The sequence below is a fragment of the Tiliqua scincoides genome, chromosome 1 (assembly GCF_035046505.1).
Source record: "Tiliqua scincoides isolate rTilSci1 chromosome 1, rTilSci1.hap2, whole genome shotgun sequence".
Classification (NCBI taxonomy): Eukaryota; Metazoa; Chordata; class Lepidosauria; order Squamata; family Scincidae; genus Tiliqua; species Tiliqua scincoides.
In genome coordinates this window covers 47,862,132-47,889,667 of record NC_089821.1, presented here as the reverse complement: position 1 = coordinate 47,889,667, position 27,536 = coordinate 47,862,132, and the positions used below count along the sequence as shown (strand labels likewise).

The following is a 27,536-nucleotide window of genomic DNA, read 5'->3' as shown; positions in this document are numbered from 1 at the left end:
ATATTAAGGAAAAAATAGCTTAATTTATAGTTTTGTCTAGAATGGCTGTTAAATGTTTCTTCATAAGGCACAGATGAGGATTTCTGCTAAACCATTTTGTAGGAAAGTTAAAGCACTGAAACAGAAATGAACACTGTTTACTACATATAATATTATACTGCATGTCTGCCAACAGCATCCAGGCAAACAATCACAGCTGAAAAATAATCACTGAAATAGTTTCTAAATGATTCTTGAACACTTTACAGATTACAACACTGCCTAAATGAAGAAATGGTTTATAGTAGTACACAAATTCCATAAACAAGATAGAATTACACATGCTGAGAGGAATCTAATTAACATAAGTAAAACTAAGGGCGCAATCCTAACCCCTTATGTCAGTACTTTCCAGCACTGGCATAGCAGTGTCAATGGGACATGTGCTGCATCCTGCAGTTGGGTGTCACTCACGGAGGCCTCCTCAAAGTAAGGGAATGTTTGTTCCCTTACCTCAGAGCTACATTTCCCTTATCTCAGTGCTGGAAAGCACTGACATAAGGGGTCAGGACTGCACCCTAAATGTTAATACTCCTAGCTTAGCTAGGTTGCAACATATTTGTTATTTATTTGCATGCCACAACCTTTAAGACAGTGTTTTCAAAAAGTCCCACATAATAAAGCAGGAAGACAAGAAAGAGAATTGTTAAGAAACTAGGAAGAAATGTAACTGCCTGCTTTGATTTTAAGGGTAGGCAGTAAAGGTCAAAGACATCTTGCTGTCTCAGATGAAAGTTGAGATACTGCTCCCACCTGCCATATAAAGTTTGGAATGCTGTATCTAGAAAAATACGTACAAACCCAGACTGCTAAAAGCGGCTTCACAACACACCAGTTCATAGGCCTTCACAATGACATTCAAGAAAATTCAAGGTCTAACACCATTATTGGAAAGGGGTAGACAGATTTGCTTTTCAAATTCATGACAAATCTAACAGAAAAATGCAAAAATATTTTCAAGTGAAATTTTGCTGAACACACTAGCATATATCACAATAGAATTTACTTTTGAGTAAACATGCACTTTTAGTTGAAAAGCGGTATATAAATACTGTTAATAATAATAATAATAATAATAAGCCAAGAAGAAAAGCAATGTGAACTAAGAAAAATTCTGATCGGTCTTTTGCATTTTGCTGCTCACTTGCCTGAAATTACAAGCTAACAGCCCTTTATAACCCCAGAAGCAATTGATTGTGTACTTTTAGATAAAGAATTTCCTAAAATGCTGATCTGTGCTTATATAGCACTTTAAAGGAATAAACCATCAGCACACACAGTGAGCAACCTATATAAAAATATACATCTATTCTTGCAATACACTGACTGTATTAATCAAATTCAGAAGCTGTATAAGGACGAGAAGACTTATTTCCATTTTAGTTAAGGCTGCTCCATCTCTTCTTCTCCTTCCATGTCAATTGCAAGGAAAGAAAAACAGAACAGGATGATTGCAAGAGGGACAGGTAAGGGAGGGAAATGGCAGCATTAGAGAAGGAAGTGACAGCTATGTGGTGCAGCACAACATTCGCTCAGGCAGACAACGGCAACAGGGCATCTGGATGGGTGGGCAATGGTTGCAATGGCGGTGGGTGGCATGGGGTGCTGCGCCATCTCTTCCTCCTAGTCTGCGCCTGATGCAACCAATTCAAGTTGTTTTATGGATCAATGGCCCCAAGGATGGGAATCCAAAGACAGTCGAGTTATGCCCAAATGTATAGGCATGGAGAGTGCAACTATCTTGAAGTAGCAGACTTATTGAGAACTGTTTCTAAAAGTCCTCTTAGTTTCAAAAATCTTTTTCTCCATGGCATGGGCCTCCTGTTTTTCTAGAAGCATGTGTGAAAAGCTCTTGCAGGTAGTTATATGCTTCTTTGGATCCTGGTGTAACCTTCATGCGGCCTTCAACATAAAAGTCCCTTTTATTTGGAAAGCCCAGTTTGTTCTAAGAAAACCACTAAGCAATGACTAGAAATAAAACTCATTCACCAACTGCTTAAATTCAAGGGAGTCATATTTTCCTCCTTTTTTGACAGTTTAAGAGAAACTTTGGACAAGAGTATCACAGTGTGAAAAAAATGCTTCCTCAACTTCCTCAACCCATCATCTCATCTGAAATGCAAAATTTCACATCTTCTCTATGCAAGCAATGTTTAACTTGTCTACCCATTGAGAGGTTCTCTTATGTACTTGCCAAAGCTACATTAACATCAAACGGAATTCAGGGAGATTGTGCACTGAACAGTATGAGTGTTACCAAGTCTCCGTTAACACAAAGTCAAGACACAGCATTACGGAAGTCTGTAATTCATAATTGGCTACTACAGCTGAAAAAAACAAAGTCCAGCAATCCGGTTTGCTTAAGATGGCAAGATAAGAATAGCTGATCTTTTGAAGACTTCCAGAGTTGATGGAATGAAACCATTATTTTAGCAGCAATTAGCATTAGGCCACAATTCAGAGGATTCTACAATGTTCTTTGAACATAGATAACAGATCGTAAGATGCCATCATGGTGTACTTACTATTCATTAGAATGGGAATTCTTATCTAGACTATCTTTTAAGTTCACATAGTTGCTCAGTATATAGGTGGATTTTTCTGTTTCTCAGAGCTTCAGAGCATTGGTGCTGAAGTATCAGTACTGGCTTGCAAGAGGACCACTTTAAATAGAAAATATGCAAAACTCAAAACAATATTCCCAGGATACACAGACTCTGAAGATCTATATGAGCTTATTCAAAATCTCACATATTAAAATTAGGTAAAGGAGTTGAGAGCCACTTTGTGTAAAAGGAGTAAAAAAAACATCCTACCATAAGAAGAGCCCTGCTGGATCAGGCCAAGGGCCTACGTAGTACAGCTTCCTGTATCTCACAGTGGTCCAGCTTCAGGGAGCTTCAGGGATCACTCAAGACAAGATCTGGTTGCCACTTTTAAAATTTCATCTTGCATTCATGGACAGGCTACTTCCAAAACCCAGAGGTTCATATAGTTATCATGGCTTGAAGGACATTTCTTCCATAAATGTGTCTAATCCCTTTTAAAAGGCATCTAGGCCAGGTGCCATCATAACATTCTGTGGCAAGGAGTTTTACACATTAAATACTCTGAGTAAATAAATATTTTCTTTAGTTCTATCATGTCTCACATCCTCACACTGGAATGTCACAGGCTTGAAGGTCCAAATAGCTGTTAAAGATTTATTAATTTTAGTTGCAGAACTGTTATAAGTTGAGGTGAGAATAATCAATTGCTGCTCAAGGCCAAGGTTCTTAGTTGTCATCACCCATTTCTACTATATGTCAATGAATTTAGTTTGCATTTCAGAGATTTTGCCTCCCAGCTTCAAGATCACACGCAGTTATCAGGGTGCTGCCTGCGACACTGACCACTCCCTGGTGTGCAGCAGAGTGAAACTGCAAACAAAGCGACTGTATCACATGAAAAAGGAAGGAAGACCTCACATTGACACCAGCAAGACCCGAGATCAGGGAAAAGTGAAGGAATTTGCACGAGCGCTTGAGGAATCTCTTCCAGGCCCAGACGATGCAAACGCATCCAACAGATGGGAACATTTCAAGAATGCTGTTTACAACACCGCCTTGTCCATATTCGGCAAGAAGACCAACAAGACAGCAGACTGGTTTGAATCCCACTCCATGGAGTTGACACCAGTCATTGAGGAAAAGAGGAGAGCTCTAGCAGCATACAAAGCCTGTCCCAGTGAGCGCAACCTGCAGGTCCTCCGAGCTGCTCGCAGCAAAGTTCAGCAAACTGCCAGGAGATGTGCTAACGACTACTGGCTCCAACTCTGTTCCCAGATATAGATAGCAGCTGACGCAGGCAACATCAATGGGATGTATGATGGTATCAAGCAGGCCCTAGGTCCAACACAGAAGAAAATCTGAAAATGGCCCCTCTGAAGTCTGCCACAGGCGAGGTCATTCAGGACCGGGTGCAGCAGATGGAACGCTGGCTGCAGCACTACTCTGAGCTGTATTCCAGAGAAAATGTAGTTACCGAAGAAGCGCTGAACAACACTGAGTGCCTGCCTGTGTTGGAGGAGCTTGACAGTGAACCAACGCTAGAAGAACTTAACGTAGCCCTGGACTCTCTTGCCTCTGGCAAGGCACCTGGGAAAGACAGCATCCCTGCTGAAGTCCTAAAGTGCTGCAAAGATATCATCGCGACTGAGCTGCATGAAATCCTCTGTCTCTGCTGGAGAGAAGGTGGAGTACCCCAGGACATGAGGGATGCAAACATCGTTATGCTGTACAAGAACAAAGGTGACAGGGGTGACTGCAATAACTACTGCGGCATCTCTCTCCTTAGCGTTGTAGGAAAGCTGTTTGCCTAAGTTGCACTGAAGAGGCTCCAGGTACTTGCAGTGAGCATCTATCCAGAATCACAGTGCGGATTCTGAGCCAACAGGTCCACCACCGATAAGGTATTCTCCCTTAGACAGCAGCAAGAGAAATGCAGTGAACAACGACAGCCACTCCTTATAGCCTTCATACATCTCACGAAGGCTTTCGACCTGGTCAGCAGGGACGGCCTCTTCAAGATTCTCCCCAAGATTGGATGTCCACCCAGGCTCCTCAGCATCATCAGGTCTTTCCACAAGGACATGAAGGGCACTGTAATCTTTGATGGCTCCACATCAGACCCCTTTGACATCCGAAGCGGAGTGAAGCAGGGCTGTGATCTTGCGCCTACCTTGTTTGGGATTTTCTTAACTGTCCTGCTGAAGCATGCCTTTGGAACTGCAACAGAAGGCATCTATCTCCGGACCAGATCACATGGAAAGCTCTTCAACCTCTCCAGACTGAGAGCAAAGTCCAAAGTCCAGCTGAAATGTCTGTGTGACTTCCTCTTTGCTGATGATGCAGCTGTCATTGCCCACTCTGACAAAGATCTTCAGCAGCTCATGAATTGTTTTAGCAAGGCCTGCCAAGATTTTGGACTGACAATCAGCCTGAAGAAAACACAGGTCATGGTTCAGGATGTGGACTCACCTCCCTGCATTATAATCTCTGCGCATGAACTGGAGGTTGTCCATGACTTTGTGTACCTTGGCTCAACAATCTCCGACACTCTTTCTCTCGATACCGAGCTAAACAAATGCATTGGTAAAGCAGCTACCAGGTTTTCCATACTCACTAAGAGACTATGGTCCAACAAGAAGCTGACGGAACATACCAAGATCCAGGTCTACAGAGCTTGTGTCTTGAGTACACTTCTGTACTGCAGTGAGTCATGGACTCTTTGCTCACAACAGGAGAGGAAACTGAATGCTTTCCACATGCGCTGCCTCCAACGCATCCTTGGTATCACCTGGCAGGACAAAGTTCCAAACAACACAGTCCTGGAACGAGCTGGAATCCCTAGCATGTATGCACTGCTGAAACAGAGACGCCTGCGTTGGCTTGGTCATGTCGTGAGAATGGGCGATGGCCGGATCCCAAAGGATTTCCTCTTTGGAGAACTCGTGCAGGGAAAGCACCCTACAGGTAGACCACAGCTGCGATACAAGGACATCTGCAAGAGGGATCTGAAGGCCTTAGGAATGGACCTCAACAGGTGGGAAACCCTGGCCTCTGAGCGTCCCGCTTGGAGGCAGGCTGTGCAGCATGGCCTCTACCAGTTTGAAGAGACACTTGACCAACAGACTGAGGCAGAGGCAAAGAAGGAAGGCCCATAGCCATGGAGACACACCAGGGACAGACTACATTTGCTATCAGTGTGGAAGGGATTGTCACTCCCGAATTGGCCTTTTCAGCCATACTAGACGCTGTTCCAGAAACTTTTCAGAGCGCGATACCATAGTTTCCTGAGACTGAAGGATGCCAATGACATGGCCCTCTAATATTTTAATTGCGGCTGACCAGCCTGATGTTGCTATCTTGTCTGTGTTGCTTCAGCTGATGCACAGAACCCAAGGCAGAGAATTTAGTGACCTTTGGACCTGTACTGGGACTGATATTTACAACACCCAAGTCAACAGATGCCAAGGATCATCATATCCTGAATCGTGCTCACGTTGCAAGAAGAGCCTTTGAGATATGCACTGAGTTTAGATTAGTTCATTACCATTCTAGTTTAAGAGAAGCTGGCTGTTTTCCAAGTACCAGGGTGGGGAGCTCTTGGGCCACAAGGCCATCTTCAGCCAGTGACATTATCTCCCCACAAAGAACTGATAGTTAATAAAATCACTTTTGATAGATGATGGTAGTGTTAATTGGCTTTTTTTTTTACACTATTAATCTTCTACCTGCTCCTACTCAAGTAGAGGAAAAAATGAAAATTAAAGCAGTTCTCATTTGTTTGCACTATTTGCTATCGTTTCTGTAACTGAAGAGAAAGGTAGTATAAACCATAAGGACTGATTTAATCAAACTGAACAATTTTAGTCCAGTATTAACTTTAATCCCCAGTTAATACACAAAGAATAAAAATATGTGAACACATGACAGGGCATAGTAATATGATATATGCAAACAGCTCAGGTGAAATGAGGCATGAGGTATGTTAAATTTTCCATTCAACAAGACCTACTGTTACAGATATCTCTAGAACAGTTTTATTGTCTGAAGCATTTTGCTGAATGAATGACTATTTTAAAAGGCTGATTTATAAACAGCATAAAATGAAGCCTCATTTATTATCCTAAGAAATCAAAATGAACGTTAGCATTTACAAAATCGTTCTAGAAGGTTTAAAAAAAACAATTATGAAAATGATTTTTTATTCTATTACAAGATACCCAAGATGGGTAACAATTTTTTTGAAAGAAGATTTAATAAATAATACATCATCTTAGACTTACACTCTGTTGTGTTATTAACAGAAACGACATAACAGTACAAACCAAACCCCCAGCTCCGGCCGTTACAAATGTGCCATAATTCAGGGAGAGAACTCTTGACATTGAAAGTTAGGAGTTAAAGAGTTTGGCTAAAACCTCCTGCTCCTCACTGCACTTTCATATACCCATTCAGTTCGGCAGGATGCCATCTTACCTATTCCACCTGTATAACCTGCAGTTAAGAAGAGCCTTCGTGTTGGCAAGATGTAATGCCCTTCCTTGTAATGCCCTTCCTTGTAATGTCCCTTCTATGGGACCGGTTTAAGGGGTCACCTCTTTCCACAAGGCTCTGTCCCTGTGATTTGAACCTTGTGGAGTCACTTGAAAACATCTTCTTGTTCTGTCTTTAGCATAAGTTTCAGCATCAGAAATATCTTATGCCTACCCTGGCACACTTTCAGGGATGGGCAGAGGCAGATGTGTTGCGAGCACTTTTGTCAGCAAAGGAGGGAGAAACTCTTATTAACATCTCTTGCTTTGCCACCACTGATAATTACACAGGAAATGAGACTGGAAGTTTAGCCTTGAACAAGATTAGCTTATGGGGGCATTATTGATTCCTGGATCTTTTGTGTGTGTGTGTGCCATGCAATTATGGATCATAGAATCATCTTGTGATTTTATAGCAATATTGAATTTTATTCATATATTGCTTTGATGTACATGCCAATAAAGGTTACATCATCATCCTCAAATGTGCCATAAAGCATGTTTGTGCAAACTCAGGAGGAATGTTAGTGCATTCCTATCCATGGATTGGGTCTGTGTGGCACCCAAATGTGTGCCTCCTACATGTGCCCCCTCCACTGAAGTGGAGCCCCTGAAGGAACTATACTGTGTTTTCCTTCCAGTCCTTTAATGGACCTATTCCTTACTCAAGAGGAGAGGAGGGAGGAGACGTAAAATGGAAAAAGTAAAACAGTTTATTTCAGCGAAAAAAGAAGGGAAGAATAAAACAGCCACCTCAAATGGGGAAGCAGAGTGACTTGTATCTTCTCACCAGCAAGGCAGGGCTGATCTGGGACATGAGAGCCCTCTATGTGGAGGAGGTCATGCGATTACTTCCAAGTAACACAGGGGCAAACCCACACTAAGGAATGCACCCTTCCTCCACTGGAGAGCTCTTGCTTCCGGAAGCTTCCTTGGGCCAATGCCTTGTAAGGCATTAAAAACCTCATTTCTGGTTTCACGGAGAAACTGGAAGTCATGTTTTTTAACCCTAAGGCTCACTCTGAGCCTGACATAGGCTGCAGATGGATGTCTGCAGCCTCTGCTGGACTCAGAGGACCCTCTGGAGCAGGGGTGTCCAAACTCTGGCCCTGGGGCCACTTGCGGCCCTTGAGGACTCCCAATCCGGCCCACAAGGAGCCCCCAGACTCCAATGAGCTTCTGGCCCTCCGTAGACTTGCTGGAGCCCATGTTGGCCTGACGCAACTGCTCTCAGTGTGACAGCCAACTGTTCGACCTCTCGCGTGAGCTGTGCGATGAGGGCTCCCTCCATTGCTTGCTGTTTCACATCTGTGATGCAGCAGTGGCAGCAAAGGAAAGGCTGGCCTTGCTATGTGCAAGGTCTATTATAGGCCTTGAGCTATTGCAAGACCTACATTCATTCATATAAGTTCCATCTGTAGTATATTAATTTATGTAAATTTATTCAAATTTGAAATGTAAACTAATTCTTTTTTCCCCGGCCCCTGACTCGGTGTCAGAGAGATGATGTGGCCCTCCTCCCAAAAAGTTTGGACACCCCTGCTCTGGAGGTAAGGTAAGCAGAGCTTCCCTTGGCTACAGAGGGTGGGGGAAGCCATTTGCCCATATCCACAGTTTCACTTAACCAGAATGGAACAGATACAGGGGCATGCCTGTGTATTCTTCATTAGCCACTAAAGGTGCTGAATGTAATGCAATGTAATAGAAAGAAATTATTCCATTACATTGCACAACATGCAGCACCTCTAGTGGCTAAATGAGATATATACCAATGCTGGGAGATCTGGAATATAAATATAAATTAAAGTTAATGTCTACATTAAACTTACATTGAGCAGAAACTGAGACAAAAAAAGTTTGTGATTTGCATCAAAGGTTGCTTGATGCTTTTCAAAACCCATCCCCCCTTCTTCCTGTGCAAATCAATCTTGCCCTCTGCTCCCCTCCCTCCTACCACCCCATCCACTTATTGTATTCATTCTCCATGTATTTATTATTTATTTATTTTGACACCGTGTCAGACATACAATGTGGCCCTCATGCTGAAAAGTTTGGAGATCCCTGCACTAAAGCATTCAATCATGCTATGCCCCCCCCCCCACCTATCATCACTCTGAAATAGGACAATCCACAGTCAGGATGTCACCCTTTTGTGACAGGTCTAAGGTCCTTCTTTACTAATGCATTGGAATGAGTCAGATACTGAGCTCCTCACAAACTTGCATGAAAAACCAAAAATGGGTGAGGCAGTCGAAGTCTGTATACTTCTGAATTGGAACACTAAAAAAAGTGCAAGAACAATGAAGATTTATTCCCCAAGATCTTTTTATACATAATTCACAGAAAGAGAAATACAGGAACGTCTATAAAAATTCGTAGCACTGGCCTTTAGTTTGCAGTCTCTCTGCAAGTATCTTGAAAACTAAAGCAACTGTTTATAATGGCAATTATCATCAACAACAGGCCCTTGACATACAAGACTTTGGACATTTGCATTTTTCATGGTCAGATATGAATTGTGTTTATTACATTTGAATTTACTATTACCGACTCTGAACTTACAAGATTGGATTCAAATCAAAATAAATTACCAAAATAATTGTCAAATATCAATATAAATGTTAGCCAAACTGCAACTTACAATTATACAATGTGATTTTGCAATTCATTTTGTTGTATTTCAGCTGAAGTTCTTTATTTTGTAAGTATGTGACTTTTTATTTTGTAAGTAAGCTGACTTTCTCTGACTTGCTTTTGAGACAGAGCTCTATTTCTGTTATATTCCTTCCCGTGCAAGACTTTTATGACACAGTTATGGTACATGAATTTTTACAACCCAAACACATTTTTCACACCCAAAGATTAATTTTGAAGGGATTGTGAATCACAGTTTATTAGACCGAAATACATTGAATGCCTATGCCCAGTATCTTTTTCCTATATTAGTAAAAAGTGTCTTTTACTATATTATTTTTACAATACATTACTATATTACTATAACCCTCTCAACTACTAAATATCAAAATGGAGTAAGTTTCTCACACCTTTGATTGTGTGCCATCACTGTTATCACGGATAACGTTTATTTATTGAGCTACAGCCTTGTTCAATGCGTAAGATACAGTGATACTGGGTATTTTAAAAAAGTAATTCAAATATTGAATTTCAAATATAATAATAATAATAATAATAATAATAATAATAATAATAATAATAATAATAATAATAATAAACAACTTTATTTATATCACGCCCTTCTCCCTAAAGGGACCCAGGGCTGCTAACAACATGTAAAAAAACGGATTTTAAAAAAAATAATTTAACTCTCTCAATTCTATTCAGTTCAGTTAACTCTCTATTCAATTCAGTTTACCTGTCCCAGTATACCTCATGGCTTAGATTTACATAAATGCTATACACTTAACAGAAATTTATGTACTTAGTACTGAGAACTTGTATACCAAACAAAATCAAGAAAATTCAGCAGTTTGGTTCTTGGGAAACTGACTGTTGCCTTGTTATGTGTTCTTGAGAAAAATAGTACAGGCATTTGAGACATGAACTTGCTGATTACACACTCTCCTGCATAATGAATCAGTTAGCTTAAGTAGTGTTTTTACCAGTGTAAGTTTTTAACACCATTTTAAAGAACTTAATAGCAGCATGCTTGGGATCCTAAATTTAGGGCGCAATCCAGAAGTCCCTTGCACTGGCCCATGAGGGTTGTAAGGCATGTTTGTGCCTCCTCAGGAAAAAGCTGGGCCAGTGCTCAGAGAAGTGCTGGCCTGCAGAGGACAATGCAAGCCTTCATGCCGGCTTCCTCCGTGCGGGTTGTGTTGGCCCAGCTGGGCCAATGCAAGAAACAAAGGTAGGCGGATGGGGAGACGGGCAGGCGGGTGGGGAGTGGGAGGCAGGGCTGGGATTCGGCAGATATGCCAGATCCCAACCCCCGTTCCTGGGGAGAATGGAGCAGCTTCAAGAGATGGCGCAAGTCTGAGGAAACTCAGGGGCCAGTAGCCTTTACTCAGAGGTAAGGGGAAATGTTTCCCCTTGCCTCTGGCTGAGCCACTTATGACCCCTATCCTGTACAGGATACAGCACAAGCCTCTTTGCTTGCCTGTTCCAGCACAGGATAGGATTGCGCCTTTAGTCTTGCACTTCTGGATATTTTCAATTAAAGCCAATTCTAATGTACAATTATCCAATCAGGATTCATTTTTGAAATGATTATTCTGGAGAAGTACATATGAACAATGCACCCAGACTCTCACCACCTATTGTGCAAAGATCATCTTTGGTCTGCCTCCCCATCATATGAGAGTTTGTGTGCTAACTCATTGGTGGCCATGGGATGCGGGGACAGGTACTAATCTTGTTGGCCACACATTGCATGGAGGACATTCTGCATGCAGTTGAGCCACTTTTTAAAATCCTTCTAGAAGGATTCTGTAAGTGCTAACATTCATTTTGATTTCTTAGGACGATAGGTTTAAAAAGTGCTAGGAACATATTATATCTCTGTAAGATATATGGAACCTAAAAGAAGATAGCTAGAAGTCATGAAACAATTAATTGTGTTGCACAATTAAATATAGCAAAAAAAGATAGCAAAAGTCCAGTACTGTAATTATTTTTGATCCCACACTGTTATAGTCAATCATTAAAGAGAAAATCTAAAAGTAGTTTTAAGTTACCTGTAAAGTACAGTTCATCATTCGTACTATGTAATCAAACTGCTGATGATCCAGTATTGCTCGATTTTGCTGAACGTGGAGGCTCAGTTCTTGTGTCAAACACAGTCGAGCTGCTTTTCCTTTTAGAGCTCTTAGTGCAGCAGGTAAGGTCTATAGAGATGAAAATCTAACATCAGGAAGTTGATAGGCACTAATTACACTGACATGAGTGCTCAGATGTTGTACTGCATGTTTCTCAATAAAACAAGCAAAATACAACAAGCAAAAATAGCAAATTTGCAATAATCAATCAATCTCGTATAATTAAACTAGTAACTGGGACAGAAGTTTTTTCCTGTTTTAAGTATTTCATGAACAAACTGCATTGTTATGCCAAATTCTGAAACATATGGATTGGAATGAAATGGCAGACTTAGAACAAGCTTAACTTGACATGGTGAATGTGCAACACTACCTCTGCATCACCTTCCCACTTATTCTTTGGTCACTGCAAGAGGAAACCAACCCAACCCAACCCTGTTGCCACAGCAATGTCCTACCTTGACCTGGGGGAGGGGTAAAACTGTGCTTCTAGAAATTGACATCTTCTCCTTAGTCTGGGATTAGTCAGTTAACTAGGCATCTCTCAGCCTAGCTAACTGACATCTAGAGCACATTGCTGAATGAGAGAAAGGGGTGCCAACTGTATCCTCTTCCCTTTGTTCACGTGTACACATACAGCAGTTGTAAGTTTGGGCTCAAGCAGTCTAATGGGGAATGTGTAGGCAAACAGCTCTTGCCTTAACCAGAAAGACAGAATTCTTTTAAGCATAACGGTACTTAAAAGAAAATTTAGAAAAATACAAAATAGGAGAAAGGTTCTTGTGGTCAGAACCAAGACCAAAAGACATCAAAAGCTGTTTCTAACTACATGTTGCTTGTACCACAAAATCCACCTGTGCAAGATGAAGCAGCAGAATAAACATGGGACAGAGTGGAGGATGATTCTGGGCAACTGACTCTATGTTCCAAAGTGCTGCTGTTGTACAGGTGTGACCCCATATCTGCGGGGTTCCATTCTTCCATTTCAGGGTTACCTGAAACCACAGATATAGGTGAACGCATTCCCCACCTTCCAAAGCCGAGGGGTGTGCTGCTTCTCTCACCTCCGGAAGGTCCTCTGAGCCCAGCAGAGGCCACGCCTGTCTGTCCGCAGCCTCAGACTAAGCCCGACAGTGAAAAAAGTCACTTCCAGTTTCTCTGTGAAACCGGAAGCACTCTGGGGCTTCCCGAGGTCACCCAATGCCTTATAAGGCATTAAAAACATAACTTCCAGTTTCACAGAAAAACTGGAAGTCACTTTTTTCACTGTCGGGCTCAGTCTGAGCTTGGCAGAGGCAACAGACAGATGGATATGGCCTTTACTGGGCTCAGAGGACAATCTGGAAGCGACGTGTGAGGGGTGGTGGACCAGATCCACAGATAAATGAATCTGTGGCTATGGGATCTGTGGATACAAACCCCCTCCCCCGTACAAGCAATCTGAAAAATTCAGGTTCCTTTGATTTTTGACTGCTTTCTTTCCATTGTGTTTACAGACAGAATGGATACTTTTTAAATAAATTAAGAAAATAGTTTTTTTCAAAGCTGCAGCTAACATCACCTGACAGATGACTACAAAAAGCTTTTAATATGAGATTGCATGGGGACAGTAGTTATGATTTATATGCCACAAGCATAATTAGGCAAGTCAAAACAAGATGATTATACTGCCTTGTAACATTGTATAAATTCAAATTTTATTTAAAAATAATAGAATAGAATTAATAATTGATTCATAAAAATACTGTTGGCAGAAAATGAAGGAGCTTTTCCCAAATCCCAAGTGTTGGTTCTCTGTTGAATTGGGCTGTATATGCAAGCTGGGTTTCTTGGCTCTCCTTTGGTTCTTGCATCTTTGAGGTGCTAGCTAAGGGCCCAATCCTATCCAATTTTCAAGTGCCGGTGCAGCTGTGCCAATGGGGTATGCACTACATCTTGTGGTGGGGAAGCAGTCACAGAGGCCCCCTTAAGGTATGGGAACACTGGTTCCCTTACCTTGGGGCTGCTTTGCGGCTGCACTGGTGCTGCAAAATTGGATAGGATTGGGCCCTAAGGCATTTCAAAAAACTAGTCTCTCAGGCTTAGTAATGAGATCTCCATCAGAATCTGGGTACTGAATTCCAGAAGCTCTCCCAAAACAGACTCCAAAGAATTGGCTATTTCACTGGCACTGTGTATGCACTTTCCCTCTCTGTATGCATCAGTTGCTAGCTTCTTCGCATGCTACACTTGTAGGAGATGTAGCTAAATGTGGCTCACAGTACTCTATGAATGAGTGTGTATACATGAAAGAATTTACACACTCATGTAGTCAGGAGTATTCAATAGTCTTGATTGAACTTGACCTAAACCATGCAAAATCATCACAGACTGGGAATCACAAGATGTTTCTTGTCATAATATATGTCCAGTTATTGTTTGGTCCTGTTTGCTCATGGGGGGGGGGGAGACATGTTACTCTGATTAGTGGCTTGTCTATCTATGCCTCTAGAGTAGAAAGTAAAATAGGAGCCCTTCTGACAGAAGCATGGATGGAGAAAAGGCAAACAAGGAGGTGGGAATAAAATTCTAATGTTCATTTACATCAGAAACTGAAATGCATATTCACATACCCCCCCCCCCACTCCAACATCAGTATCTCAATCAGTTTCAATGTATCATTCACTGAAAAGGACAATAAATATATGACATACAGGAATAAAATCTGGCAGGGTTTGCAAACAGGTTATTCCATCACTTAACATGTATGAGTTTAACTTGGAAGCACTATTCAAATAATTCAGGAAAAGCTTTATTACCTTTTCTGTCTCCAAAATTTTATTTTCAAATATAAAAGAGATGCAGTTTCTAACAACTTCCAGCCTTTGTGCACTGTTGAAAACTGTGCTTGACTTTTCTACTATGGAAACTAACAAAGACAGAAGTAGAAACATATGTGAACCAATTTGTTATAGCAATCATCATCACTAAAGAACTATTAACATTAGAAACATTCCTGGGATGATTTCAGGATCTCTCTCTCTCTCTGTTTTTTTTTAATTGCTACAGAGTATGTCATCGTTTGATGCATAGGAAAACAGGTATATTTACTATACAACCCATTGCTACTTATGGTCACGTATCCCATGTTTAAGATGTTGGAATGTTGCACATTCATGTGTAATATTCCCCTTCTACACAAGAAAAATGTGACAATGCATTCAAAAGAACTCCATGTCAAAATGTAAAATCCACATTATTTCAGGGACTCTCCAGAAGCAGGAATCTAGCATTATGATAATGAATTTTCCCTGCAAAATTCCTGTTTATGTGCTTTTTGCGGGTGGTGAAGACCAGAAGGGATTGTGAGAATGGGTAGCAAAATTGCAGGTGCGCTTCAATGTATGTAAGTGCAAAGTAATGCATATTGAGGTGAGAAATCCAAACTCCATAGATATTGCAATGGGTACTGAGCAGTCTGTGACAGATCAGGGGGAGTGATCTTGGGGTGCTGGCAGACAGCTTGATGAAAATGTCAACCCAGTGTGCAGTGGTGGTAAAGAAAGCCAATTCCATACTTGGGATCTTTTAACATAGAAATGGAAAAAAAACAAAACAGCCATTGTACAAATTGATGGTAAGGCCACATCTAGAGCATTGCATACAATTCTGGCTGCTACGTCTCAAAAAGGATATGGTGGAACTGAAAAAGGTACAGAAAATGATTAGTGGGCTGAGATACCTCCCTTATGAGGAAAGGCTATAGCATTTGGGGTTTTTCAGTCTAGAAAAAAGGCGCCTGAGTGAAGACATGACTGAGATGTCCAAAATTATGCAGGGATAGATATAGGAAAGTTCTTTTTCCCTTTTACCCAAAACTAGCAGAAAGCCTCTGGAGGCAAGCCCAGCTCCCCTTGCCTCTGGAGGACGGAGTGGCATTCCCATGTATCCACAGTTTTCACTTAATTGGAGCACGCCTGTATATACCGGAGAACACCTGTATTACTTTTTGCAGTAAAGAAAACTAGTGCAATATAGTGAAATGACTAAATCTGAATGAAATATCATGATGATTCTCATACCAACAGGTGGGCCAGCAGGAACAACACATTTCCTTTCCACACGAGTAGCAGGTGGTGCATTTTGGTTTTTAATCAAGCCTTCCTGGATCAGATCCTGAACCTGATTCTCATTAATCTTAGGGAAAGGAAGTACATGAACTCGCAAATGTGATCCTTCTGTGGGTCGTGGAACTTTTTGGAATGCCATGTGAGGATTGGGATTCTCCTGCAATCAAAAATCAAAACACCAATTATAAGCATTAAGGTATAATATCTTATAGGACTACAGTAGTTACACCAATGCAATACAATGACATACCAATGCAGTATAATAAACTCAACTATCACTGATAGTGACTTATCACTGAGTTAATTTATTGGATGGAAGTGATTGTGTAGCATTTGGAAGAATATTAAAGTACAATGGCATACCAAGGGCAGGGCGGTGGGAGTGGTCTGCCTTGGGTGTAAGCAATAAGCATCTGTATCATCTTTGTAGAATTGCAATGTTGTGTGCCTGTTGCACACTCGTTGTCTTGCCTGGCCCTTAAATGTCAAGTGAGGATCTGCCCCAGGTGCCAAATACACTAGTTATGCCACTATTACTTTAAAGCACATAGAGGGCAATAGCTAGCTAAAGCAAAGCACTTTCAAGAGACATTAGTGTCAGTGCAAGAGCATGTGCCTAATTTTTCCATTAAAATGAAGTGCTCTGCTTAAATTGGAGTGTGCCCAGAGTCAATAAAATTTTTTTTCAAAGTTTCATAATAGCACAAGTTTATATATCTATGACTTGATACTGAGCAGTGCCCAATCACAATAGGTGCCATCTACGAATCTACTCAGGTGATCTTGTACTCCTAGTTATTTATACTTCATAGCTGCCTGATCTCTGCAATTGTTTCAAAGTCAGTACTCTTATTGTACTATGTATGACTCTACCTATAACAGAACATAGAAATTATCTTCTATCTCATGGCGAACACTGATCTGCCCTGGAATTACTTTTTCTTATGAGGTGGCAAAGGGTAAGTGAAGGGAAAGAGCGTTAGAAAGGAGAAGTTCCTTCTAGTGTAGATTCCAAACTGGACTTGTCTATAAAATCCTGTGTAATGACTGCAGGTAATAACAGAGATCCTACTTTAAAGACACTCCATTAGTGAGTTAAAAAGAGAAAGGGGGCAAACAGCAACAAAGATATGCAAGGCCAGGTTGTCAGAATGAAGCAACAATAAATCTATATATTTTTAATGGCTACAGTAATCAATTAGTTTTTTTTTTTATTTGCAAGTACAATAAGTGGAAAATGTGGATTTAAGTAAATCCAACTGGACCTGAAGAATTTTTCTGAAGTTCAGATGCACTGAAGATTTAGTGCACTGGTTCTCAAATTGGTGCGTTGCCCTGGCAGGAGAACCGGAAGAGGGCCATTCCCCCTTAAAGGGAGTGGCCCAGAAATAGCTGCAGCAATGGCACAGCTGTCTTCAGTGATTGCAACACACTTCCGGTTCTGCGATCGCAACCCAGAAGTGGTCACAATTGCTGAAGAAAGCAGTATGGAGCAGCAGAGAGGCCTGCAGAGGGGGCTGCGAGCTTCCTGCAGCCTCCAGATGGTCATCGCTATCACCTAGGTATGTTTACAAGACCCTTGACTATTGGAGTAGCATGACTGCTACAGCACTGGCACTGCCCCTCGGCTCCACAAATACTTACTGCAGTCACAACATCTGCATAAGACTTTGAGAACTGCTGGTTTAGGGTATTGAAAAGCAATAAACAGTACATTGTGCTGTGGAAATGGCTCGTTTTTAAAAAATCTATAGTTTGAACATTAATACAAAAAAGTTACATTCTATGAAAGTCCTTATCTGTAATTTTTCAAACTACTGCCTTTTTTTTTTTTTTTTGAGCTACAAGACATTTGGGGTGGCAGACCAGGCATTAGGCTGAGGACACTGCACCCAGCTCATCATATCAGCTGGACACAGAAACACACTAACTGTCCTCTAGAACTATGTTTATTTAACTCAGATATCATAGTTAAAGCTTCTTTACATAGGCCAATTATCTCAGGGTATTTCACTTTATCTCCTTCGTGTTCACTGTGTTCTTGAAATGAACTATGATCTCTAACAGATATGCTGCATGTTGGTGACAATGACTACAGTATTGTTTACCCAGTAACTTATCTCAGTTGAAGTTTTGTGCTCATTTAATGCATTTCAGCTTCAAATTAATACACTTGACTATGTAAACACATTTAAAACTGAAGCAAATTAAACAAGTGGCTATCTTAGTGAGACTAAAAAAATAAGTCCTTCAATCTCACACTGCTCTAAAAAGCAGTTTTTTTCCCCAGCAATCAATTCTTCACCATACATATTAGGCAAATGGAACAGATAGTATTTTGCTGAGTTAGCTAGCAAGTCTGCTGCTTATTTTTTTGTTCCCCTACTCTACACTACTCATTGTTAATTTCAGTTCATTCAAATAAAAATACATCATAAAATGAAAAATAAATTAGCTACACATGAATAGAAATATATAGTGATAATATATATTTTAATTTATAAGTGATGATAAACTTTCACTACCTTAATCCACCACAGGATAAATAACTGATAGGTAGTTTCATATGTGAAATCAAATAGGAATATGTTTTCTTAACTGATCAACCAAACTAAATTAAAATAATTTTAACAGGTGTAAGGCTAATCTCTTCGACTTATTGGAATGCACAGTACATGTGACTGCACAATGGTTCCCACCGCCAGAAACACAAATTGCCATTCAGTTTAAACCCTCTCTCTTTTGTAGTGGGAACCTCTGAAAGGCAAAGTGTTGTTACACACATCATTTTCTATCACACACTTATGCAAATAAAAGCATGAGCCTATATGCTAGTTTTATTTCATATGGCAAAGGGGGAATTTGCCATATGAACCATCACCACCACCTTATTTATATAGCACTTTGGGAGCTCAAAACATTTCACATGCATTACCAGGTAATCCTAACTTAGCAGGAGCAGCGTGTCTAAGGCCACCAAGAGAGTTCATGGCAGACATGAGATAAACTGGGTATTTGTAGTTTAGTCTCACGCTGCCCCAATCCTATGCATGTTTACTTGGAAGTGAATCCAATTGTGCTCAAAACAATTTACTCCTAGGTAAGTGTGCATAGGATTAAAGCCTCATCCACTACAAAACAGCAACTTTATGCTGAGTTATGATAGCAAGTTTCCAAATGTGCCAAAAGGTCAATTACTGTTTAATGGCAAGTTTTATTGCAGGTAACATCTCCCACAACATGACTTTTCAGAAAAGCTTCAGCTACATAGCAAAACATTAAACCAAAAGCAGCAACAAGAGGAACCAAGTGTCTTTAAAAAAAGGGTTTTAATGAATGAGACACATAGCCCAATACTGAGCTGCCTGGAACACAGGAGTGTAGCAGCACTGAAAATGGCTACCACTACATCCTGTTTGCTCCAGGCAGCTGCTGGCAGCTCCTTGGGAGAACAGGGAGATTTGAGCTTTCCTGTGAATTCCCCTTCTCGGTGGTCTCCATGGCAGGGTCAGTCCTTGACATCTGGGAAGCTCCTCCTCTCAGGCAGGCAGGTCAGGTTACAAAGTCTTCCTGAGGGGAGGGGCTCCCTTGATTCTCCAGACTACAAAAGCCTCGATGGCCCCTCCCCAGATCAGCTCTGTCTTGGACTTGCTCAGGTAGATGTCTATCCTTGAAGTCAAATGTGTCAAAAAGCCATCAGGATGAACTCAGATGACCTAAATCTCACCATTCTGAGCCAAGAAAGTCTAGGACCATACTGTACCCTAATTCAGGGACCTAATGTGGACCTGTCAGGGATGTTTTGTCCTTATCTTCTACCACCACATTGTTTTGGGTTTGCTGTCTTTTTTTTTTTTAATATGCTTCAGGCTGTGAGGGTGGGCGGACTGACCCTGCCAAGGAGACCACCAAGAAGGGAAATTCACAGGTAAGCTCAAATCTCCCCTTTCTCCGGTGGAATCTCCATGGCAGGGTCAGTCCTTGACATATGGGAAATACCCAAGCCATGCCTCCTCAAGGGTGGGAGCTGCCTGAAGCATCTGAAACTATGCTGTACAGCACGCGAATGGCAGCGTCCCTGGAAGCATAGGCATCTGCCTAGTACTGCTTTATGAACATATGGGGGGGAGCTGCAAGTGGCGGCTCTACAAACCATCTCCAAAGACAAAAACACCCTGAATGCTAGTGGTAGCATCACCCCTTAGCGAATGAGCAACTATGCCCTGAGGCGGCTCCCTTCCATGAGCCCGGTAGGCCACAACTATCACATCCCTTACCCATCTGGAGATGGTGGATGGTGAAACCTTAAATCTGTTCATTTGCCTTATGCAGCAAAAACAGTTTTTATATGTCTGAAGATAGAGTTTCCAGAGATAAACTCCCTGTCCAGTACACATCCAAAATGTGCCAATCCCACTCTCTAGATTGAAAGGTTTGGAAAGAAAGATAGGATCTGGGAAACACAGAATTAACCCTGGGTAGGGTTGGTGAGGAGAACCACCCTGTTCTTTTGAAACAGACACAAGTCCTAGCTACAGAAAAATCTGTCCATGCAGACATCCATCTAGATCAGGGGTCAGGGAACTTTTTTACCTCTTACCCCCCAAAAAATTTATAAACGCAGACGTTACCCCCTTGATTTGAAAGTAAGGAAATAAAATAAATAAACAATAAAAATAAATAAACAATACTCACCTTACCTCGATCCCACGTCGGTCGGCGCGGCTTTTCTTCTTCCTCCCGCTCTGTCCGCTCGGCGGGAGACACTGACGGCCCGGCGCTGTGTGATGACATCATCACTACAGCGCCGGGCAGCTCCAGTCTCCCGCACAGAGCGGAGAGAGCGGGCGGCTGCGATACAGCCTGAGTGTATCGCCTGCTCCCTTCCGCTCACCGCATCTGAAGGTGAGCGGAAGGGAGCAGGGCAGCGGGCGGTGTGCACACAGCGCACCAGCCCGCTGCCGGCCCCCTGGAGCGGGTGGAGAGCGGGTGCGCTGACTCCCTCCGCTACCTCCCCGCCCGGTGCCCGCACACAGTTAGGTAAGGCAACCTTATTACCCCCAGATTTTCACTTTTACCCCATTTGGGGTAATTTACCCCTGTTCCCCGACCACTGATCTAGATGATGTTATTCCCACTAAAAAAAGGCAGTTTTCTGGGAAAAAATTATGTAAAGGACAAGTAGCCATAGGCCTGAAAGGAGGCTGTGTTAATGCCTTGAGAACTAGACCTAAGTTCCACAAAGGGGCCCTGGTCACCAAAGGAGGGTTAATCAATGCCACTCTGCTAGTTAATTTTTTAACATGAGGGTAGGAAGACAAGAGTCAACCCTCAGGATACCCCAAAATACATGTAATTGCAAATACTTATCTTATCAGAGTGGCCATACTCACACACTTATCCAGACCTGACAAAGGAACTCTAAGAGTTCCTTCACTTTAATTTTCTCTGGAAACACCAGCCCACCAAACCCCTCTGGATCAGGGGTGCACAAACCCCAGCCCTGGGGCCACTTGCGGCCCTCGAGGCCTCTCTATGCGGCCCTCAGGGAGCCCCCAGTCTCCAATGAGCCTCTAGCCCTCCAGAGATTTGTTGGGAGCCCACACTGGCCCGACGCAACTGCTCTCATTGTGAGGGTGATTGTTTGACCTCTCACGTGAGCTGTGGGATGAGGTCTTCCTCCACTGCTTGTTGTTTCACGTCTGTGACGCAGTAGCAGCAGCAAAGGAAAGGCCAGCCTTGCTTTGTGCAAGGCCTTTTATAGGCCTTGAGTTATTGCAAGACCTTCACTCATTCATATAAATTTATCTTTAATATAATCATTTATGTAAACTTATGCAAATTTATTCAAATTTTAAATGTAAATTAATTCTTTTTCCCCCAATCCCCGACACAGTGTCAGAGAGACAATGTGGCCCTCCTGCCAAAAACTTTGGACACCCCTGCTCTAGATGATCCTCCTATCAGCAAGTAGGATCTTGAGAACTAGCCAATATCTGAAGTCAGGACAGTGTTTGTCGCTCAAGCTCCATGTAGTTAGCTGCAGCATTGCTATCTTAGGATGGATGCCGGGACCCTGCGATAGCAGGTTCAGCCTCAGTGGAAGGTGAAAAGGCTGATATACTCAGGGGACTTTGACGTTGGAAACGCTTTCTAGGGGTCATCTTTAGGAACGCCTTTGGAAGACCTCTGACGGGAAAGAAAGCATACAGAATGCCTCGGGGCCAAGTGAGATGAAGGGCATTCATCCCTTTGGCATCTCCCTTGGAAAATAATCTAATCAGCTGGTTGCAGTGCTGATCTACAAAATAGGTCTAGCACCAGTGGCCTGAACCTCCTGTTCAGAAATGAGAACACCTGGATGTGAATTTACCATTCAGCCTGGTCTATCTTCTGGAGGCTCAGCCAGTGTGCTTTGCACATATAAGGAGTAACCCATATTAAACTCTGTTCACCCATCAGTATAAGAAGCCCTGTGATGGGGTCCTACGAACCTACTCCGGCCAACTCAAAAGTAAACCTGGCATCAGGTGTTGTGTTATCTGTTAGACTTGATGCTCTGGCTGGAGGATGCAGATTTTGGAGATCTGCCCAAGGGATGATGGGACTTAAATTTGGACCACTGAGATCTAAACTTGGATTGACCCTTGGGACAAAGGATAGCTTGTGACCATGAAAGGACTGATGTTATATATATTTGGAATAGTCCTTTCGAAAAGTGGGCAAAACCTCTCTCTGACCCCTGTTCTCAATAATAATGGGATATTGTGCTCCCCCCCCCCCCCAAGGCTTTATTCCCTTCAAAAGGAGGACAACCAATCTGGCCTGGGAACCTGCATCAACATCCCAGGGTCGGAGCTGGGCATTTCTTCTAGCCACCAAGGCAGAGGCCATGGATCTTGCAGCAAACTGACAAGCATCAAGAGGGGCATCTGTAGAAAAGGCTACTTAAAGAGTAATTTTCCTCAGCACCTTCTTCCCACTCCTGGATCGGTTGTGGTCTGAAATGCCAACTCTTCTGCCCCCAAAAAGGTAGTTTTAGACATTTAGGAGGCTAGTGGCAGCTGCCCTGAAAGCATAAGAAGAGGTTCTAAGGCCCTCTTGACAGCCACCTCTGTATCACAAGGGTCCCTCGGTTCCCCTTCACCCTCTGACAGAATCGCCACATGTGAAGACAAGGTAGCAATGGGAGCATTGACGGAGTTTGCAGAGTAATCTGAGGCAAAGAATAAAACTTACCAAGCAATTTGGAAGTATGTTTCCTCTGAGATGGTGCCGTCCACTCTGCTTCCAAGATCAACTTAAATGCCTCTGGAAGGCAACCTCAGGTGACTTGTGGGACCCAGAGGAAAAAACAGACACCTGGCCTCTGGCCTGGTTACACTGGCAGAGGCAGAAGGTGAGCCAGCCTCTGAGCCAAGATTGAGAGACCCGGTTGCCTTAGGTAACAGTTTAGGAAATAGGATACTGGTAAAAGCCTGTGGGAATTCTGTTTTAGTGGCTTCCTCCCCCAAGGGATATTCTTCCTCCCCAGAAGATATGGAGTCTGTTGTGCCCATTTCAAGAAGCCAGTTACCTTTAGCAGTTGGAGCCCTTTTATGTTGACTGCCCCATAGGAGCTTTGGGGCAGCATGGAAGGTGAAAAGGATGAGAGACTTCAACATCTTAGTGGAGTCCCCTCAGAGTTAGAGAAAATAGAACCCAATGAAGATTGGGAGGGTGGAAGGGTGAACACTGGCGCTTGAAGCTATAGGACTTAAAGTTCTGTCCTCTCACCCCCTGCTGAGTCCTCATGAGCTGCCCCAATTTGGCAGCCGCAGTCTGATTCACAAACCCTGAAACCCAGCTTTGCACTAAATTTTGTGCTTCCTGGGACACTGGCAGGCATCCTGTGCCTGGAGAATCCTGTCCTGAGGGAGAAACAGCTGCCCCAGGATGTGCCAAATCTCAGGCTGATCTCCAGTTGAAGCAGCACTTTCCCCAATGCTCTGGGGAAAGGGAACTTGATACTGCATGCACTGAAGCAGAGACTTCAGGCATGTTGTCGCGTCCCTGGAAGCCATGAGGGAACCATGACTCACAAAACAGAGTCCTTAAGGCACTCCTCAGCAAATGCTGGGGAGAAAAGGCGAAGCTTAGAGTGTGGGACAGGTTGGGCACCAGATTTCTTTTAAGTCTGCCTGACCCTCAGCGTGCCAAAGCACAGAACATGGTCAACAGGAGTTCTGCAAGCTCATTGCTTGAGATATGAAGGGATATACAGTCCCAGCAGGATGTGGTGCCTCGTCAGGGATGACTCAGTTGGCAGCCTCACAATTTCTTAGGAGTGCAGCCTCCATGCCTGATGGAACAGGCCGAAATCCCCCTCAGCTGAGATGCTGAGGAGAGGGATGTGCCCAAGCAGGAGCTAAACAATCCTCTAACTGCAGTAGCAACTACTGAGGGAAAAATTCTGAGGTAAAAATCCCCCCCCCAACATTGAGGGACTTAGTACTTGGGGGGGGGGGGAGCTCAACGGCCAGCTCAGACTTAGAAGGGATCGAAGCCACATTGGGCTAGCTATTTCTGGAGGGTCGCCATGGCTGTGGCCAAGCTGGAGGAAGCATTGGCCTGAAGAACGGCCGTTAATTCCTCCTAGTTGGTAGAGGCAGAGAGCCTGGACTCGGAGTCTCAGATGCCTCTCTAGAGGGGCTTGCCCTCTTCCACAATCACCCCCTTTTTGAACCAAAAAACGCCTCACCTGTCTTCTGAAGGTCTGTGTCATCCTCTGCCTGGCCCTCACAGGGTCTCAGCAGCACCTTATCTGCTGTGTGGTGCTTTGGCAGGGAACAGGCTTGTCTTGTCAGCACCACTGTTTGAGCAGGAATCTGGAGAGTAGATCTGCCTTCTCCACACAGCTTCTGGGCAGCAGCCTACTGCTATGGTGCAGTTTTGTCGGGAAAAATATCGCCTACTGCTGTGGTGCAGTTTTGCTATGGTAGTGTTATGTGTAAAACTTGGGCTCAGTCTGAGGAGGACCTGAAGGAAAACTGCTGCAGGAGAGGAGGCTGCAGTACCAGTGGAGGGAAGGTAGAGGCTGCTGTGTGCAGAGGCCTATAAAAGGGGCTGCACAAGCGAGAGCTGGATAGACCACCAGGGAAGAGCTGCTGTGAGGAGCCTTGGAGAGCAAGCTCTGTGGAGGAAGAAAGATCACCAGGTGAGCTGGGAGAGAAGGAGCTGCAGAGCGGAGCAGAGCTGAAACCTGAGAGCTGAGGAGAGAGAGCTGCAGCAAGGAGTCCCTGAGAGAGCCAGGGAGCAACCAGCCAGCCTGCCTTTGCCTCAAGTCCTGCTGCCTCCTGCCTGCCTAGTGCCTGCCTCAGGTCCTCACTCAATCAGGGAATTTGGAACGAGGGTGTTATCCTTTTGGTTCAGGTTCCATTCCTCACAATAAAAGCCTTGAACTTACGTTTTGGTTTCAGTGTCTCTGTCAATCCTGCATAACAGTAGTTTTGGTGGGAAAGGGCTTGAGCTGTCACCCACCACCAGGAATCACCCTGCAGCCAGGCTCCTATGCTGTCCCAAAACCAGGGGGAAGCACAAGCCCTACAGTTGTCCGGCAGCTTGTGGGGCGAGAAGCAACCCTATTTTCTGCCCCAACAAGGACGGCAGTCAGGGGACCATGGCCAAGAATTGCCCTGCAGCCAGGCTCCTATGCTGTCCCAAAACCAGGGGGAGCCCTACACTTGTCCAGCTGCTTGAGGGGCGAGAAGCAATCCCATTTTCTGCCCCAACAAGGATGGCAGTCGGGGAGCTCAGGCAGGATGGTTGCAGTCCTTTTCCTCACAACTGGTTTAAAAGTAAAAAAGGGGCCAAAGCCCCAGGAAAAAAAAACCAGTTTTGAAGGTCATGTAAGCTGACCAAGAAAAAACCCAACCTACTGTGCCTAGAGGCAAGGTCAGTCTGGGGAATCGAGGGAGCCCCTCCCCTCAGGAAGACTTTGTAACCTGACCTGTCTGCTTAAGAGGGAGGAGCTTCCCAGATGTCAAGGACTGACCCTGCCATGGAGATTCCACCGGAGAAGAGGGGATTTCCCCCAGGTAAACTGAGCAGCCCCACCATGGGGCTATCCGATTCATTGCCAACCCAAAGGTCAACAGTGAATCAAGAACCTCTGTGTTGGGGGGTGAGCCTAACACAGAAGCTCTGGATTCAGCGGAGCTAAGCTCCACCGGTTCCACTCACCCTCCCTCCCTCTCTGTTCCCTCCCCTGGAACACATCCTCCCCGCCCTCTACACGCTTCCTCCCCGCCTCTCCCCACTTACCTCTCCGTTGCTTGGCGGTCCACATGACCGCTGAGCGGTGGAGCTCTGGCAGCCAACCAGCGCTGGGCTACTACCGATGCTCGCCCAGTGGTAGGGCCCGCAAATGTGCCTTACAGCACGTTTGCGACTGTTCAGGATTGGACCCACAGTCTGGATAAAAATTGATTATTCTGTTGCTAATTTTATCATTTTACTTTGCAGTTTTCATTGCCTGATTCTAGTTGGTTACAATTTTTGCTGCTTTCACATTTTGTTTTTGTTGTAGTATATTGTTTTGGATAAATATTTGCATAGAAAATCAACTTAAGAAATGTGTATATAAACAAAACACCACATCAACACTCAAAACGAATGCCTTCAGTGTGAAATAAGTAAAGAAAGATTGTCCTGAGGACAACCACCAAGTACTCAACAGTTAAGGACTGGTGCCTGCAATTACTGTATCTAAATGGGTCTCACTTTTTGACTTTTGGCACCAGAATCCCATATTCCATGTTGATCAAGCTATTACATATCTGACACAATTTAAAACATAAGTGGCACATTTTAACCAACAGTAACACATCACAATTGTATGGCAAATAGAACAACAACTACAAAGGCAGCCCAAACTAAATCCCCCCCCCCAAGCCAGCATAGGCCTCCCTGCAGAGACTCTGATTGTCACAAACGTGCCATAATGCACATTTGTGCTTACTTGGAAGCTGGTTGGGCTGGTGCAGAGGCCTGCGCCAGCTCGGCAGACTGGATCCTGACCCTGCGCCAACGGGAACAGGTAAGTATGCACTGTAGGGTGGTATGGAGGGTGGGAAAGGGTGGTGGGAGGGCAGACCAGAGGTGGGGAGGGGGTGTTTTTGGGTAGGGTAGGGAGAAAGGATCAAGACTGTGGGGGCAGGATTGGCAGAGCAGTTCTCCTAACCCCATAAAAACATAAGAACAGCCCCACTGGATCAGGCCATAGGCTCATCTAGTCCAGCTTCCTGTATCTCACAGCAGCCCACCAAATACCCTAGGGAGCACACCACATAACAAGAGACCTGCATCCTGGTGCCCTCCCTTGCATCTGACATAGCCCATTTCTAAAATCAGGAGGTTGCACATACACACCATGGCTTGTAACCCGTAATGGATTTTTCCTCCAGAAACTTGTCCAATCCCCTTTTAAAAGCGTCCAGGCCAGACGCCATCACCACATCCTATGGCAAGGAGTTCCACAGACCAACCACACGCTGA

The 27,536-nt window shown here is 43.6% G+C and overlaps 1 protein-coding gene across 6 annotated transcripts in view; it reads right to left on the bottom strand.

Moving 5' to 3' along the window:
* SBF2 (SET binding factor 2) overlaps positions 1–27,536 on the bottom strand; it is a 344,987-nt gene that overhangs the window by 114,868 nt on the left and 202,583 nt on the right. For all 6 annotated transcript variants that reach the window (XR_010794990.1, XM_066639834.1, XM_066639835.1 and 3 more), the window contains exons 14-16: positions 15,954–16,158; positions 14,691–14,800; positions 11,812–11,961 (exon numbers count right to left, since the gene is read on the bottom strand). Coding sequence is in view for 5 of the 6 variants with exons in the window: in XM_066639834.1 (XP_066495931.1) it covers positions 11,812–11,961; positions 14,691–14,800; positions 15,954–16,158 (465 nt within the window). In the remaining variant the exon portion in view is untranslated. The remainder of the gene's footprint in view (positions 1–11,811; positions 11,962–14,690; positions 14,801–15,953; positions 16,159–27,536) is intronic.